We start from the raw sequence: 18,783 nt of genomic DNA on the forward strand, positions 1-18,783 counted from the left end.
ATTTGCATTTTGACTTTTGATGCTGTTGGCAGTCATCAATCATATCAGCACGTAGCTGACTTCCGCTATTTGCCGCCATTTTGTGCGACATTTTCGCTTTTCTTTTGCCTCGCTCTCTCTACATCTCTCTCGCTCTCTCTCTCTCTCTTTCTGTCTGTCTCTCTGACCTTATATGCGCCCATAATTCAATTTAACAAATTAAATTTACAGCGAAATACATAAATTTCACCAGAGAGTGGGCATTACGTAAATGTGAATTATTGACTTTGGCTGAGTGCACGTTAAATCTACTTCAACTACTCGAGTTTAAAGGCAAATTGCATTTACCGCAGCCAACTTCGCGTGGTCGCTGCAGTGGAAAGCCGCAGCCAACGCATTTGCCAGCCAAGTACATTTCAGGCGCAGCTAACTTAACGGGCATGCAGCTGACACGTAGCCGCAGCCAACTTAATGCTTGTTCTTACACTTGTCTAGCGCAGCCAACTTAATGGGAGCAGCAAGCAATGCAGTTGCTCCTTTTTGTATAATTTGAAGCGAAAGAAGACGATTTATCTGCTTTTTGACTTCCATTTTTAACATTCATATGGAGTTGATAGAAAATCTCCATTCAAAATTGTAATTTAGGCTATACAGGCTCTGTTTTGCTGTAACAAAAGCCTCTAGTCTGTCTATAGTCCCTGTGTAGGTCTATAATTCCGTCCGATTTTTTGCTCTGCAATGGTAGTATCATATTATTTTTCTTTCAGTCAATCCATTCGTCCGTCTGATTATCTCTCTCTTCCTCCTTGCGTTCATCCTTCCGCCCGACTGTCCGTTCTTCAGTGTGACCATAATTCTGTTCATCTTACAGTCTAGTCTTTGAGTTCATTGATCCCTCCCTCCCTCCGTTCGTCTTTCAGTCTGTCTATCAGTCCGTCCTTCCATCAGTCCATCCTTCCATGTGCTCAGCTGCTCTTGATTGAAATCTATTTTCCACACTTCCACCAATATTTAGTTAAAATAATCATTAAGTTCATAAAACGTCCTTAGGGTATCTGCTAGTCGTGCATGCCTAACTAGAGCACACATGTTTGTTCATGCATTCGTGTTCATACTCCTGTGAGTGGGCTTTAGAGGCAAATCTGTGCCCTGTTCGCCCTACAATGTGGTTGCTCTCTCTCTATCTGTCCCTCTCTTTCTCTCTATCTTTGTCTCTCTCACTGTGAGTCCGGCTGCTGGAAGCGCATTCATTATTATTTGTTTATCATTATTTTTTTTTCGCGCCGCATCGCATTGTTTGCGCTGTTAATATTTGGCGTCTGTCACCAGCCGAACGACGGCAACAGCAGCAACAAGGACATCATCATCATCATCATCGTCATCATCATCATTATTATGATGCTCTTCATGCACTCCATGCGCCATTTTATTGTCAGTTGTTACTTTTGTTTGCATTTCGCGAATGTCATTGCACTTTTTGTGTTGGCCAGCCTCACTCTGGGGGGATAGACAAAGCGGGGTGTGGGCGAGGGAAGGGAGGAGGGTTGCCACCTAGGAGCTGACACAAGGGAGCTTCCCTCGTGGCCCACTTCAAATGATTGCAACTACTTATAGTAATTATTATGAAATGGCACAACTTGCGACAGGTAAAACCGCTCTTTAGTGGTTCAAACTGCGCAAGTAACGGGAATATAATGAGCCAAGTTTAGTTAGAGTCTAGACTAACAACATTTATTTATCTACATTTTTATTATATTGCAGAGCTCGTATGGCGCTGATCTGGCCATAAGCATACCCAATAATCCCGGCTTGGACGATGGTGCTTCGTATCGCCTGGACTATAGTCCGCCCTTTGGCTATCCGGAGCCAAATACGACGATTGCCTCGCGGGACATCGGCAACGAGATTCAATTCTCACGCGCGCTGCCTGGCACCAAATACAATTTCTGGCTATATTACACAAATTTTACGCATCACGATTGGCTCACCTGGACGGTGACCATCACAACAGGTGAGTTCATAAGCAATGTTAGCCGTAAGCAAGTTGAACTGGAAAGTTGCAGGCGAATTCAACTGGGAAACTAGAAAGAACAATTACAAAAGATTATTAGAATTTCGTATGGAGTGAGTGAGACAGAGATACCAAATGTTGTCAGCCTTTAATGAGCTGATTATTAAAAAAAAAAAAAAAAAAAAAAAAAAAATTCCTCCTTACTATAAATAGACAGTCTAAATCAGAGAGTAAAAAGATAGCTAGCAGAAAGAGAGTTTAGCTTTAAGTCATTGCCATTTAAGATGCTTGGAGCATCAAGCATCGGTGGTTCAGTGGTAGAATGCTCGCCTGCCACGCGGGCGGCCCGGGTTCGATTCCCGGCCGATGCAAACAAATTTTTTTTCTTTTTTGGCACTGCCTATGGGTTGTTGATGAGTCAAACTGAGCAGTTTGAAATGCATACGTGAGTCAAATGTAATGTTAGATTAAGAAAAAAGGGGCTTTTCGGCTGACATACAATGTCCGCAATGTATGCCATTCAAAGGCAACATTTTACTGGTCTGTTTCGCGAGTGTATCAAATAATATGTATATTATTGCCCGTATACATATCGATTAATTCCAATAATTAAAGTGCCGTTACGTTGAATGCAATCAAAAGAAACACACACTGTTACTCTCCTGCCCCCTCTCGCTGTCCACATTAAAAGCTGTCAAAAGTAGAAAGTGAAAAATCGCTGCGCACAAAAACAAAAACCAGTTGCGCAGCAGCAGTAACAAAATCAAGATGCCATTAACAGAGCGACAGCGACAACCACAAAGAGAGAGAGAGAGAGAGAGAGAGAGAGAGCGCACATTAGCTCTGCGGCTGTTGCTAAAAATAGATACTAGCAGGCAGCGATTAAGCAGTAGCAGAGTAGCTACAGTGGCAGCAGCAGAGGCAGCGGCAGCGGCAGCGAATTGAGCTTTGATCGACAAACATCGCTAGTAGTGTGTTCGCCTGAGATAGTTCGGTGGCGTGGGTTCGAACCTAGACAAAAACTTCAACTTGTAACTTTTTATAAATTTAATGAAATTAATTTTATTTTATTTATTTATTTATTTTTTTTTTTTTCACTTAATTCCAGCGCCCGACCCACCATCCAATTTATCCGTACAGGTGCGCAGCGGTAAAAATGCCATCATACTCTGGTCACCGCCCACACAGGGCAGCTATACGGCATTTAAGATTAAGGTGCTGGGCCTATCGGAGGCATCGAATAGCTACAATCGCACCTTCCAGGTGAACGACAATACATTCCAGCACAGTGTCAAGGAGCTGACGCCAGGTGCCACCTACCAGGTGCAGGCCTACACCATATACGATGGCAAGGAGTCTGTGGCCTATACGAGTCGCAACTTTACAACAAGTAAGTGAAATGTTTCCTAATTTCAATATATTTTCTCATCCGTGGTGTTGGTGCCTAAAATGTAACTAAAACAAACAAAAAACCATATTTCATTCTTCTGCCCTTAACTTGTGTGCTTTTTAACGTAAATGTAACTAAAAAAAAAAAAACACTAAAACAAGGTCGAAGGACGCGGCATAAAGAATTGCTGGATATCAAAATCCTGAGAGGTAAAGTAAAGCTCACATAACGGTTTCCCACTACTACTGCATGCCAAGTGCATTTCAAGTAGCTTTTAGTTGTATTTGTTTTGATTAGTTTCTCTTCTTTTTTTTTCATGTATAACTAACCTCAAAGCCTGCCTGAATTTCGTTTCTATTTATTTCGTATTTGTTTTTTTTTTTTTTTTGTCAAAAAACAACCCTGACCTAGGCGGGATTCCGTTGGCAATGCTCCAAATTCATTTGGCTAGCCTCAAATTGCAAATATCCCTTTTGCACTCGCCCCCACATCCCACTCCAACGCCTCTATCCCTTTCGCTCGCCGAGCCACGCCAAGACCACAACAAAGTGCGACTACACACACACACACACACGCACATGCAAATCTCGTGTGAATCCGTGTGTCGACAAACGCATAACAAATACTACAGCACACACACACACAAACTTGCATATATACTTGTGTATGTACACATGTATACGTGCCGTGGTCTGCCCTTCATGTTAATGCCTTGCATGCTCCTGCCATCTGGCAACACTGGCAACATCTCTTGCCTGCTGTTAGAATTCCCAATTGGTTTTGCGTGCACAGCAAAAACTGCTTAAGGCAATATTGAGAAGATAAAAATTATTCCCGTATAAATAATAGCTAGAAAATAAATTAGTAAATTGAAAAACAAAATCTATGACATAAAATATTTTTGAAAATTATATTAATTTTTTTAAAAATGGTTTGTGAAATAAATTTTTATTAAATTATTTTAGGGGTCTAGGTAATACGCTGACTTTGGGATATACATACGTGTAACCATTATTGTTTATTTTTTATATACGGCAAATTCGCATATGTAACACGCTTAATGACGATATTCGGGACAGTTTTTGAGTAACCCTCGTAGTTATATTTGATTTTTATAAATTTTTTATCTCATCATCTAAGTAAGAAACATATATCTCCACTAATTCTAAGACTAACCAATAACTAATTTGCGGAATGATTTTTGTATATGTAAACTCGAGTTTTAACCACTGTGCTTGTGAACAGCCCATGCCTAGGCAAATATATATACATATATATCTGCAAACAAACATATATCTGCACCCCTATACCCTATGCATATATACTTTAGACGAAATCTGTTGGTCATATTAACTAACAAATTGCAATTCGCTTGCATTGTTGTTGTTCTTCTTCCACTGTTTACATCTTATGCTTGCCGTAGAACCAAATACGCCGGGGAAATTTATTGTATGGTTTCGTAATGAGACAACGCTGCTGGTGCTCTGGCAGCCGCCGTATCCGGCTGGGATTTATACGCACTACAAGGTGTCCATAGAGCCGCCCGATGCCAATGACAGTGTGCTCTATGTGGAGAAGGAGGGCGAGCCGCCGGGTCCGGCTCAGGCGGCATTTAAAGGACTCGTCCCTGGACGTGCCTACAACATATCCGTGCAAACAATGTCCGAGGATGAGATCTCATTGCCAACGACAGCACAATATCGAACGGTGCCGTTGCGTCCACTCAATGTCACCTTCGACAAGGACTTCATCACATCGAACTCGTTCCGGGTGCTCTGGGAGGCGCCCAAGGGCGTTTCCGAGTTCGACAAGTATCAGGTGTCCGTTGCCACGACGCGTCGTCAATCGACGGTTGCGCGCAGCAACGAGCCAATCGCTTTCTTCGACTTCCGCGACATTGCCGAGCCGGGCAAAACGTTCAATGTGATTGTGAAGACGGTGTCCGGTAAGGTCACCTCGTGGCCGGCCACTGGCGATGTTACACTGCGGCCGCTACCCGTGCGCAATTTGCGTAGCTTCAACGATGACAAGACCAATACGATGATCATAACGTGGGAGGCGGACCCGGCTAGCACACAGGACGAGTACCGCATTGTGTAAGTAGATAAAAGATTCTGCTAGACTTAATACTAACCTGCTCTGCCTTAGCTACCATGAGCTGGAGACATTCAATGGGGATACGAGCACCCTGACCACAGACCGCACACGCTTCACCCTCGAAAGTCTTTTGCCGGGTCGCAACTACTCGCTCTCCGTGCAGGCGGTGTCCAAGAAGATGGAATCGAATGAGACGAGCATCTTTGTGGTCACCCGTCCATCGTCGCCCATCATTGAGGATCTGAAGAGCATACGCATGGGCCTCAACATCAGCTGGAAGAGCGATGTCAACTCGAAGCAAGAGCAGTACGAGGTGCTCTACTCACGCAATGGCACCAGCGAAGTGAGCACCCTCATCACCAAGGAGTCCCGCTTGGTCATCAAGAATCTGCAGCCAGGCGCCGGCTATGAGCTCAAGGTCTTTGCCGTCAGCCACGATCTACGCAGCGAGCCGCACGCCTACTTCCAGGCAGTCTGTAAGTATCACAATCCCTGAAATACCTCAAAGATCTTCAATCTCTTCTTATCCTTTGGCAGTTCCCAATCCGCCACGCAACATGACCATCGAAACGGTGCGCAGCAATTCGGTGCTCGTTCATTGGTCGCCGCCAGAGAGCGGAGAGTTCACTGAGTATTCCATACGTTATCGCACGGATAGCGAACAGCAATGGGTGCGATTGCCCAGCGTACGTTCCACGGAGGCCGACATCACGGACATGACCAAGGGCGAGAAGTACACCATCCAGGTGAACACGGTTAGCTTTGGCGTCGAGAGTCCCAATCCCCAGGAGGTGAACACAACCGTGCCACCGAATCCCGTCTCCAATATCATCCAGCTCGTTGACTCGAGAAATATTACACTGGAGTGGCCCAAGCCGGAGGGTCGAGTGGAGTCCTACATTCTTAAATGGTGGCCCACCGATAATCCAACTCGTGTGCAAACCAAAAATGTCTCCGAGAACAAATCGGGTAAGTGCCGAAGAAGGTTGGCTTATAAAAGCTGTAGAAAAGCAAGAGGTACCAGATGGATCTCTCCTATTTTCCTATTTTCCGAATTAAAATAGATCTGAAAATAAATTTTATAGTCAGAAATAGTCAACAAAGAAAGCTTTTCAATGTACAAAGCAAAGATTTTATAGTACTAATCAGAATCCTTTTTCTCTCCCCCCGCACCCCCACAGCTGATGACTTGTCCACTGTACGGGTGCTGATTGGCGACCTAATGCCGGGTGTGCAATACAAATTCGATATACAGACGACATCGTATGGCATACTGTCGGGCATAACGAGCCTCTATCCGCGCACCATGCCCCTCATCCAGTCCGATGTGGTAGTGGCCAATGGGGAGAAAGAGGATGAGCGAGATACGATAACGTTGAGCTATACACCGACCCCTCAGTCCTCGTCGAAATTCGATATCTATCGCTTCTCGCTGGGCGATTCGGAGATCAAGGAGAAGGAGAAGCTGGCCAACGATACGGATCGCAAGGTTACCTTCACGGGTCTGGTACCGGGACGCCTCTACAACATCACCGTCTGGACGGTGAGCGGAGGCGTTGCCAGTTTGCCGATACAGCGACAGGATCGCCTCTATCCGGAGCCCATAACACAGCTGCATGCGACAAATATTACGGATACGGAAATATCGCTGCGCTGGGATCTGCCCAAGGGCGAGTACAACGACTTTGACATCGCCTACCTGACAGCCGACAATGTGCTGGCTCAGAATATGACCACGCGCAATGAGATCACCATCAGCGACCTACGTCCGCATCGCAACTATACATTCACCGTAGTCGTGCGCTCCGGCACGGAGTCCTCAGTGCTCCGTAGTAGTGCTCCGCTCTCCGCCAGCTTTACGACGAACGAAGCTGTGCCAGGGCGCGTCGAGCGCTTCCATCCGATGGACGTGCAGCCGAGTGAGATCAACTTTGAGTGGTCGCTGCCGTCGAGCGAGGCGAACGGCATCATTCGGCAGTTCTCGATTGCGTACACGAACATCAACAATCAGACGGATTCGGGCGTGCAGGACTTCGATTCGGAGGAGTCCTTTGGCGTTATCCGCAACCTGAAGCCCGGCGAGACTTACGTATTTAAGATTCAAGCAAAGACGGCCGTTGGCTACGGCCCGGAACGGGAATACAAGCAAACGATGCCCATTCTGGCGCCACCACGTCCCGCCACCCAGGTGGTGCCCACCGAGGTATATCGCAGCTCATCGACCATACAAATCCGATTCCGAAAGAACTACTTCTCCGATCAGAACGGACAGGTGCGCATGTACACGATCATCGTGGCCGAGGATGATACAAAGAATGCATCCGGCCTGGAGATGCCCAGCTGGATGGATGTACAGTCCTATAGCGTCTGGTTGCCCTACCAGGCCATCGATCCGTATTACCCATTCGAGAACCGTTCCGTCGAGGACTTTACCATCGGCACCGAGAACTGTGACAATCACAAGCTCGGCTATTGCAACGGGCCCCTCAAATCGGGCACCACCTATCGGGTCAAGGTGCGCGCCTTTACCGGCCCCGACAAGTTCACGGACACCGCCTACAGTTTCCCCATACAAACAGGTGAGACGTTGCTCACGTATCTATGTAGAGCTCTCTTCTTTCATTCATCGAACTAACTCGTAAGACATTAATTAAAGTGAAATGAGTGCTCAATGATTGACTGACAGCAGTATTGACTGACTGGTCGATTGAATGGGCGACTAATAGACAAATAGACTGATTGAAATTGATTGAATGCTTGTTTGACGAGCAAACTGATGAATAAATCGACTGACTGATAGATAGAGTGATTGACTTACAAACTCATTGACTGACTTATTGATTGTTTGTGTAATTGACTGATAGATTGACCAAGTCATCAAGTTATTGATTGACTGCCTGACTCACTGACTGATTGATTGATTGACTGAGTGAGTGATTTATTAAAAGACTTATTGATTGCTTGTGTAAATGACTGATAGATTGACCAAGTCATCAAGTTATTGATTGACTGCCTTACTCACTGACTGATTGACTAAGTTATTGATTGATTGACTGAGTGAGTGATTTATTGAATGTCTTATTGATTGCTTGTGTAATTGACTGACAGATTGACCAAGTCATCAAGTTATTGATTGACTGCCTGACTCACTGACTGATTGACTAAGTTGTTGATTGATCGATTGAGTGAGTGATTTATTAAAAGACTTATTGATTGCTTGTGTAAATGACTGATAGATTGACCAAGTCATCAAGCTATTGATTGACTGCCTAACTCACTGACTGATTGACTAAGTTATTGATTAATTGACTGAGTGAGTGATTTATTGAAAGACCTATTGACTGATTGTGGACAGATTGACCAGTTGATTGACTGACAGATTGAGTGATTGACTCCCTTACTCAGAGAGTTATTGAGTACAGATTGACTGATAGATTGATAGATTGACATATTCATTGATTGACAGACAAGTCTGACTGACTGACTGCTTATTGATTGACTGATTGATTCATGCATAATAAATAACTAATCCAACTGCAACTTATATTTAATCCGATTCTAATCCATGTCTTGCCTACGGCATGCTCTATAATCATATTTATAGAGCTGCTGAGCTCACCGGGTAAGCCTTCATCCAGGATAAATCAATTCAACTGCTATTGAATGTGACTAATCCAATCTCTTTCTTTTTCACTCTATCTCGCTGTCCCGCTCTTTGCAGACCAAGGCAACTCGACGGTTATTGTGGCCATCACCGTGCCCCTGACGATCATCGTCGTGCTGCTCTTCACGGTGCTGTTCTACAAGAGACGTCGCAACAATTGCCGCAAGACCACGAAGGACTCGCGGGCCAATGATAATATGTCCCTGCCGGACAGCGTCATCGAACAGAATCGTCCCATTCTGATCAAGAACTTTGCGGAGCACTACCGCCTCATGTCGGCCGACTCGGACTTCCGTTTCAGCGAGGAGTTCGAGGAGCTGAAGCATGTCGGCCGGGACCAGCCCTGCACATTCGCCGACCTGCCCTGCAATCGGCCAAAGAATCGCTTCACCAATATTCTGCCCTACGATCACTCGCGCTTCAAGCTGCAGCCCGTCGACGACGACGAGGGCTCTGACTACATCAATGCCAACTATGTGCCCGGTCACAATTCGCCACGCGAATTCATTGTCACCCAGGGGCCGTTGCACTCCACACGCGACGACTTCTGGCGCATGTGCTGGGAGAGCAACTCCCGGGCGATTGTGATGCTCACCCGCTGCTTCGAGAAGGGCCGCGAGAAGTGCGATCAGTACTGGCCCAACGATACGGTGCCCGTCTTCTATGGCGACATCAAGGTCCAAATACTCAACGATAGCCACTACGCCGACTGGGTGATGACCGAGTTTATGCTGTGTCGAGTAAGTAGCCTCAGCTTCCGTCTAGCCCCTCATTGAAGTTCACTTGACTGTGATTCATACATCGAATTGATCTTTCCCTTTACCAAGGGATGCCTCGGTGCTCTGCTCCCTCTGTATCTCTCTGTCTCTCTCTCGCTCTCACTCTCTCTCTCTCTCTCTCTCTCTCTCTCTCTCTCTCTCTTCAGTTCTGACTGTCTTTGCGACACTTCCTAAATTCACCTTACCAAGGGATCCCTCGAAGCTCTGTTCCCTTCTCTCTCTCTCTATTTCTCTCTCTCTTCAGTTCTGACTCTCCTCCGACATTTTCTACATTCACTTTTCCATGAGATCCGTCGTAGCTCTTCTCCCTTCTCTCCCTCTCGCATCAGTTCTGACTGTCTTTGCGACACTTCCTACATTCAAGGGATCCCTCGGAGCTCTTCCTACATTCTGACCCTACTCTTCACTGTATAACAACTCTACCTTTTATATACCACTCACCCCCTCTCTCTCTCTCTCTCTCTCTCTCTCACCTACAGGGCAGTGAACAGCGCATCTTGCGGCACTTCCACTTCATCACATGGCCAGACTTTGGTGTACCCAATCCTCCCCAGACGCTCGTCCGTTTCGTTCGGGCATTCCGAGATCGAATCGGCGCCGAGCAGCGTCCCATTTTGGTGCACTGCAGCGCTGGCGTTGGCAGATCCGGCACCTTTATCACACTGGATCGCATACTGCAGCAGATCAATACGTCCGACTATGTGGACATCTTTGGCATAGTCTATGCCATGCGCAAGGGTAAGACCACATAGCCAATCTCCCTCAGCTACCAGCTAATCCAACTCCAATCCAATTGTGCAGAGCGCGTCTGGATGGTGCAAACGGAGCAGCAGTACATCTGCATACATCAGTGCCTGCTGGCGGTGCTCGAGGGCAAGGAGAACATTGTGGGACCGGCCCGTGTCATGGACGACAACGAGGGCTTCGAAGGTAGGTGCGGCGATTCACGTAGGACCCGTTGTTGCCTGGTGCTGGGCCGCTCGTTGCGAAACGCCTCGTTTCTTTTAACACTAACCCACAAATGCTGCACAGACTTTGTGCTTAGTTTGTTTATCTGAAATACTCTGTTCACAAGTGTGAGCAAATGAGTGTTAGAACGTGAAGTGCAGGACTTGCAGATACCCTGTAATCGAAAAAATCCAGAAATATATCACAGGAGTCAATCGATGTGATATTGAATTGAGAGAATAATTTGAAATATCCCACTATAGAGCATAGACAGTATATCCGCTATAGATAGGCACAATAAGCGCTATACTTGTGTTATCGATAAGTATCGATTGTAAGCCCAGCTTTTACAGCCTATCATACATATTTGATGAGCACAAGCTTTTCATTTCTGGTCTATATGAATGGTTTTTGGGCAATGGAAAAGTAAATAAAGTTTTTCGATATATGTAGATAGATCGATAAATATCTATTTTATCTATATCTATTGATTTATAGAACAGATGAGTCAGAGGATTTATAAGTTTGATGCTATACAACCAGTATTTTCTTTTTTGATATTCAATAAAACATTGATAGCACGTGCATCGATAAATATCGATGGCAAAGCTCGATTTCCATGAGGATTTTAAGTGCTATATGTAAAAGCCATGCAAATTTATGATTATTCATTGCCATTTTTTAGCAAACTATTGTGGGCTTCTTCTGCATACATAAAATCGATAACTATCGATACAATGCTGATGCAACTATGAACTCTTTAGCAGCTTTTAATAAGAATCTCTAAGAAGAAACCTACGTTTTTGGCATACAAACTATAAATATAGAAAACTGCAGCGTTTTGAGCCAATCGATAAATATCGATTGACAATATAGCCTCGAAATGGCACTTAATCTGCTTAATATGATAAATAGAAAAACTGAGATATTAGCCTGTCAGTCAAGAAGGAAACTGAAAAGTGTTTATAGGGTATCTACTAGTCGTGCACACTCCACACGTGAGCAGAGTTCATTTTATACACATTTTGGTGCTGGGTTCGGCGACATGACTAACAAAAATGCAAATTTCTTCTAACACACACGCACACACACACACATACACACAAACACACACAAACACATTGACACATACACACTCACACACACCAAATATGGCATATGCGTGTGTATGTGTGTGTAAGTAGGCGGAGATGGTCAACTGGATGAGCATGGCGCCATATTGGCGACCATCGAGGAGCAACTGCACCACCAACTGGAGGCAATCGATGACGAGAACGCGGCGATCCACCACGACGAACAGCAGCCGCTGACGAGCAGCAGCTTCGGGAACACCAGCAACGGGTTGGGCTTGGGACTGGGATTGGGCTTGGGCTTGGGCATGGGCATGGGCATGGGCATGGGTCTCGGCTCCAACTCGATGAGCTCGTTCGGCATCGATGCGCCGGACAGATGACATTCGGCGGTTGTCAACCAGAGCGATAACAACAACTCGGTGGTTATCGTGCTGGTTGACAACAAGCCCAGCTCGATGATCTGCAAGGAGGGCAGCCGCGTGGACATCGACTCCAAGGAGGGTATGCAATCGCAGCAGGCTGCAGCGCCCATCATGACCAGTTCGCTGCCGCCGAATGGCTACAATACGCTCCAGCATCGTCGCAAATCCCAATTGATCACGTTCAGCGCCAGCTCCAGCGACATCAAGAACAGCCTCAGCCATGAGCTGATCACGGCCAGCGGTCGACTTAGCTATGCCGAGGAGCAGCAGCAGCCGGCGGCTCCTGCCACGCCCACTGCATCAACTCCGACTGCTGAGCAGGAAGTCTATAGCAGGCGTTCGCTAGAGATGGGCGAGGAGCTCGCACTGCAGCTGGAGGAGGACGAGGAGGGGGAGGAGGCGGAGGCCGAGGAGCAGGCCCAGGAGGCGATAGAGCAACAGCAACACCAACAACAACAGCAGGACGAAGAGGACGACGAGGAGGTGGAGGACGGCCTAGTTGTTGAGGATGTGGAAGATGTGCTCTACATGCACGACGAGTTCGAGACGCACATCGACGCCAAGTCGAACAACGCCAACGACGACAGCGGCGGCGGCAGCTACGAGGACTCCCACGCGCTGCACAGCTCGCTGGGCGGCAGCAATCGGAATAGCCTGGAGAAGGACGACGACGACATCGAGGTGGATGTGATTAGCACCGATGTCAGCTGCTACGATCAGCTGCTGGGCAGCAGCTGCAACACGCGCCACGGCGACGACGACGATCTGGCAACGCTAATCGGCGACAACGACCACCTGGTCAAGGGGCAAAAGGGCCATGCTGCCGCAACAGCAGCTGCTAACGGTGGTGCTGGTGGTGTTGGTAATGGGTTGGGTAATGCTGCTGGTGGGCATGGCACCATGGGCGGCATGGGCGGCGGCGCAGCAGCGGCTGCTCTGGGCAAATGCGCTTTGGAGCCGGGCTCGAATGTTGGCAATGGCAATGGCGGCATTATCTATGCCAATCCATTTATGGGTTTGTAATACGCTCTCTCTCTCTCTCTCTCTCTCTATCTCTCTAGCTTACTACCTCTTTCTCTCTCTCTCGCTCTGTCTCTCAGTCTATCTCGCTCTTGCATGCTTAACACACCTAAAGCTAACTCTTTCTGCTGCATGTTTCACGTTGTATTTGTTGTTATTATTATTATTATTATTATTATTATTAATATTGTTATTATTATTATTGTTATTGTTGTTTTTATCCTTGCATATTACCTTGCTTTATTAATTTTGTTGTAATACCCTTGCTGCAGGCTATATGGGCTAAGCCACTCATTATGTTGAATCGATTATTTTATATCTATTATATAAGTATATATATTTCAATTTCAAGTCAATTTCCTCTCTTTTGAGTTCCTGGTGCAGTGTATTGTTATAGTCGGTGTTAGCCGTACTTTTTGCTGACTTAAGCTAGACAATTTTGCGTATATGCAACACCAAAAAGCAAATGTGCAGAGATTTCAAGGATTTCAAGCTAGTCCGTAAAGACGAATAGACGGACAGTCGAGCGGACGGACAGACAAATAGACAGACAGGCTGATAGGCAAGCAAGCAGACGAAGGGAGGAGGAAACGGACGAACAAACGGATGGATAGACGGACAAATAGACGGACGTACAGATAAGCAGCAGTACAATCGGACGAACGAACAAACGGATAGACGGACGGACAGACAGGCGGATGAACGGACAGACAAGCAGAAGCTCAAGGAACAATCGGACAGATGGAAGGACGGCAGAAAAACGGACGGGCAGAGAAGTAGAAGTACAAATGAACGGACGAACAGGCGGATAGACGGACGGACAGACGGATGGTCGGATAAACGGACAGACAAACAGAATTTCAATGAGACGGAGGAACAAACGGACAGATAGAAGGACAGGCAGATAAACGGACGGGCAGAGAAGTAGAAGTACAAATGAACGGATGAACAGACGGATAGACGGACGGATAGACGGACGGACAGACGGATAGTCGGATAAACGGACAGACAAACAGAAGTTCAATGAGACGGACGAATAAACGGACAGATAGAAAGACAGGCAGATAAATCGACGGGCAGAGAAGTAGAAGTATAAATGAACAGATGAACAGGCGGATAGACGGACGAACAGACGGATGGTCGGATAAACGGACAGACAAACAGAATTTCAATGAGACGGAGGAACAAACGGACAGATAGAAGGACAGGCAGATAAACGGACGGGCAGAGAAGTAGAAGTACAAATGAACGGATGAACAGACAGATAGACGGACGGATAGACGGACGGACAGACGAATAGTCGGATAAACGGACAGACAAACAGAAGTTCAATGAGACGGACGAACAAACGAACAGATCGAAAGACAGGCAGATAAATCGACGGACAGAGAAATCTAGGGGCGTGGCAAGTCGTAATACGTATACATATAGAGATTGCAGCCTAGACTTTTAGTGCGAGTATTATGCAGTCAGTCAAGCCCGACTTAGCGCAGACATATTCATATCTTAAGCCTGATCCTAGATATCAGATATGTCTACACATATATTATCACACATCGCTCTGCCTGCAAGGGTATTTGAGCTTCGGTCTGACGAAGCCGTTTTTATGTTTTTGCTTGCTCCATTGAAATGATTTTTATTTAACAAATGCTAATATTAGATAATGCTTGCAGATGACGAGGGCATTGCGGAATCGGGCATGTGAGCTGAACGATTGACGATTGCCACGATAGCCACGCCCACAACTGCAACACCACCTACCCCCACGCCCACCTGCAACCGAAACGTAGAAGCAATGCGATGAATCCGATGTGGCAAACTAAATAATTAAATTTTTACTTAAGATCAACTCGATAAGTAACGCTTGATATTATGCTATCGATATAGCCCATATATATATATATATATACATACATATATGTATGTATGTGTGGTACGACTTGCCTGGATTGGAGCACTTTTTCTATATATGTATTTTTTTTTTTTTTTTTTTTTTTGGGAGAGAAAAACTGCTTTGCAGAACGATTTCAAAGTCGAAGAGCTATATACATATATAGATATATATAGAGGTATATGTACGTATCTATGTGGTAAGGCGTTGCAAATTTTCTTCGAAATACAATACTATATACCCTTAATATATAGATACAATATACATATATGTATCAATCCAATCCTGTCTCGTCTTGTACTCTGTAAACGCTGCTAATGGAAACTACCGATATTATTATTATTATTATTATTATTACTATTATAAAACTAATTGTCAAAACAAAAGAAATGAAAACGAAAAACAACTTATTTTTATCGCTAGCCACAATTTTTTTGTAAACATATACATATATATATATACATATATATAAATCTATATGTAACTTCCAATTTTTTGTACACTAAATGTTAGTTGAAGACGAAGAGGAGAACGAGCGCTAAATGGTTTTTATATACATATACTATACCATATATATATATCTCCATATATATAAAATAACTAAAAGAAAGTTAAGCACTGCTTACGATATATATATACATATATATATACGATATACGATATATGTATATGTACATATACGTAAAATGTATAATGTAAAAATTGCAATATTTCAGTTACATAGTTTTAAACAATATGATAAAGCAAACAATTTGTATCAATCTAATTTTTAATATATATCTATTATTTTTTTTTTAAATTGATATACTATATATGTAAACAATACCTTTGTATATGTGTGTAATTTGATGTATGTGTATGTGCTACTTTAATATTGTTTAATTATATAGAATTTTATTTAAAAAAAAAAAAATTATATATTTTTGTGTTTATTTCTTATTTTCAAACACATTTTTCGTTTTATCTAAAATATTCAAGCTAACAGCGCGCAGCACTGTTAATGCACAAGGCGCTGTTGGCCTAACAGACACAATACAACGTTTAACATGCAATATCTAAGCTAGCAGCGCGCGGTACTGTTCAATGCACAAGGCGCTGTTAGCTTACGAGAAACACATGAAATGACACAAAATAGAAACCGTACACCGAGCAACAGCAACAACAAGAATAACAATAAAAGCACAAATGACCAACGCATTACTGCCAGGCGATAATCATTTACACAACAAAAACAAAAGAATTTCGTTTATGGTTTTTGTATGTATGCATAAAATGATGAAAAACAACCGAATGTTAAAGTAAACTCTGTAGCTTAACAGTAAGCGAATTAACATAAGCATTTAGCCGGTGCCAAAACACACTTACACAGTCAAACACACACACACACACACGAGAGTAGCAATCAGAAAAGAGTAACTAAAAACTAACAATAACAATAAACATGTAGTAATAGGAAGAGAGAAACAAATATAACGAATGTAGTATAATTTCAGTTGCCAACACACAATTGGTTCCAGCTTAGTTGAAATTAGTTGATAATGTGCAATAGAAATGTTTTGCTTTTAGTCTAGGAAACAGGAAAAAGTTATAAATACTATATGGAAACAACGATCCCCCATTGACCCACAGGCCACAAATGTGCAATTCACACTAAAAAGACACATACACACACACACACACACACACACACACACACACACACAAACCTAATTACTTACGAGTATAAACTAAATACATATGCATGAATGGATAACTAACAAGTCTGCAAGAGTTTCGACTTGATATATATATATATATATTATACATAAACGAAAATACATATGCATATACAATATATACATATATATATATAAAGGTACATCTATATCAGTGTAATAATTTGTAATGTTTATCAGTAGAATTATGAAACAAGCAAAAAAGAACTTATTAAAAAGCAAGAAAACCAAAACCAGTTCTAATTTCATTTCAAATATCAACGGCTTCTATTGGCGCGCAAATTGTTATCGATGGGGCGCACAACTTAACGAAAGTTAAACGTTATCAAACACTTTTCCGACTATTTCGTTTAGCAGCGGCTTTAAATGCGATATTAGCTATCGTTAATGCTATCGATTGCACTTATTCCTATTTGATTTTTGAATGCAATTTTATTGTAGCTCATTTCTAAATAAAATTAATTTAAATTACGTAAAAAAAATAAACAAATTTAACAATTTAATATATACATAAGTCTTACAAACAGCCTGCGCTAATATTTGGGGAATATTGCATAAATATGGGTCGAATGCAGTTCGTTCAGTGCTCGCCCTCGTTGCCTTTCATATTGGCCAAGGTGGCATCCAACTCCGATTGAATGTGCTCAAACTGATTGAACAGCTGCAGCAGCTCTGGCTGTGTCATCTCAAAATTAATATCCTCGCCGGCGACCGTCTTCAACTGGAGTACGGCCAGCGCTGTCTTCTCGCGCTGCTGGCAATGCGAGGCAATCTCCACATTCAGCTTCCATGCCATATCTTCAATCACATTCGACTCGTACCGGTCGCTGGCCAAATTATTGAGCATTGGCGTCGTCTGCCTCACCCATAGCCGCAGAATAGCATCGATTTTGGCTTCGTCCTGCAGTTGGAGTTTCTCACGCAGCTCGCGCTGCAAATGGCTGGGCTTGATGATAAACGTCGAAATTCGTCGCAAAATATACGAGAAAGTCTTGATCAACAGTAAAAAGTCTGCCCGGGGTACGCCCACCAAACGCTCCAGCTCCTCCAGTGTATATTCGGGCTCGCTGCTCGTGTGGCTCGTCTCAATGCTGCTGCCGGTACGCTCGGTGGTTGTGACACTGGTTCCCACTGTCGTGCTGCCTGCGGCATTGCCCGAGCTGTTGGCTGCATTCGCTACGCCAGCGGCCGAGGCAGCAGAGGCAACTGCAGCAGAGCTCCCCGGACTCATCTGGCGGTGGACGTAGAGCAAAACTGTGGTAAACGTATCATAGGGCAGAGCATTGATGATTTTGATTCCTTCGCGTGCGCTGAATGGCAAATGTAAGGAATATGAGTGATAATTCACATGAATGAAATCTTAGATAAATTACCGCTCGGTTATTTTAATCCAGTTAATACTCATTTCTCTTAACAATTAGAAACATAAACACGAAACAGAGAAATGCATAGAAAGCACTGCCAACTCATTGCAAACTCAGTACCAGGGCTGCATTCGTTTAACATGACCAATATAAGATAACATTCTGTTAGTAAATGTCGGCTTCAAAAAACCGCGCTTTTGCCTATTTGAAGGCAACATCTGACGACAGCATTCGGACGTAAGTTGTTGTTTATAATAAATATGAATACAAACAAACACGAATCTGAGAATAACTCATAGGCAACGCTCTATGCAAAGTTTCATATACTTAAATGAGCCATATGATTTCCCATTCAATTTTTATTTTTATTTTGAGATCTTGGTTATTTCAGTTATTTGAAAACAAGCTATGATTATACTAGGAGGAACTC

The 18,783-nt window shown here is 44.1% G+C and overlaps 2 protein-coding genes and 1 non-coding gene across 6 annotated transcripts in view; 2 read left to right on the plus strand and 1 right to left on the minus strand.

Annotated features, from left to right (window-relative positions):
• The window catches only part of Ptp10D (Protein tyrosine phosphatase 10D), a 66,612-nt gene extending 49,390 nt beyond the window's left edge, over positions 1-17,222 (plus strand). The window contains exons 3-14 of one of the 4 annotated variants that reach the window (XM_089476181.1): positions 1,741-1,990; positions 3,099-3,380; positions 3,542-3,589; positions 4,804-5,476; positions 5,529-5,953; positions 6,015-6,446; positions 6,659-8,056; positions 9,082-9,099; positions 9,199-9,881; positions 10,400-10,658; positions 10,722-10,850; positions 15,044-17,222. In XM_089476181.1, coding sequence (XP_089332307.1) covers positions 1,741-1,990; positions 3,099-3,380; positions 3,542-3,589; positions 4,804-5,476; positions 5,529-5,953; positions 6,015-6,446; positions 6,659-8,056; positions 9,082-9,099; positions 9,199-9,881; positions 10,400-10,658; positions 10,722-10,850; positions 15,044-15,060 — 4,614 coding nt within the window. In that variant the 3' untranslated portion in view covers positions 15,061-17,222. Of the gene's footprint in view, positions 1-1,740; positions 1,991-3,098; positions 3,381-3,541; positions 3,590-4,803; positions 5,477-5,528; positions 5,954-6,014; positions 6,447-6,658; positions 8,057-9,081; positions 9,100-9,198; positions 9,882-10,399; positions 10,659-10,721; positions 10,851-12,052; positions 12,456-15,043 lie in introns of those variants that run through there. The other 3 variants (XM_089476180.1, XM_018014701.2, XM_089476182.1) reach the window with 3 other exon arrangements.
• On the plus strand, positions 2,291-2,361 carry TRNAG-GCC (transfer RNA glycine (anticodon GCC)). Its single transcript has one exon. It is a non-coding gene; the product is annotated as a tRNA-Gly (tRNA).
• Positions 17,223-17,457: 235 nt separating the features above from the next.
• On the minus strand, positions 17,458-18,519 carry Vlet (COMM domain containing 10 protein valette). Its single transcript, XM_018016751.2, has 2 exons — positions 18,363-18,519; positions 17,458-18,299 (listed from the first exon to the last, which is right to left on the minus strand). Exons 1-2 carry the CDS (start codon positions 18,392-18,394, stop codon positions 17,570-17,572), a joined length of 762 nt encoding a protein of 253 aa, XP_017872240.1. The 5' UTR covers positions 18,395-18,519; the 3' UTR covers positions 17,458-17,569.
• Between the last annotated feature and the right edge of the window lie 264 nt (positions 18,520-18,783).

This window comes from Drosophila arizonae, chromosome X (genome assembly GCF_054131065.1).
Source record: "Drosophila arizonae isolate 15081-1271.41 chromosome X, UAZ_ARI_1.0, whole genome shotgun sequence".
In the NCBI taxonomy this organism is placed as follows: Eukaryota; Metazoa; Arthropoda; class Insecta; order Diptera; family Drosophilidae; genus Drosophila; species Drosophila arizonae.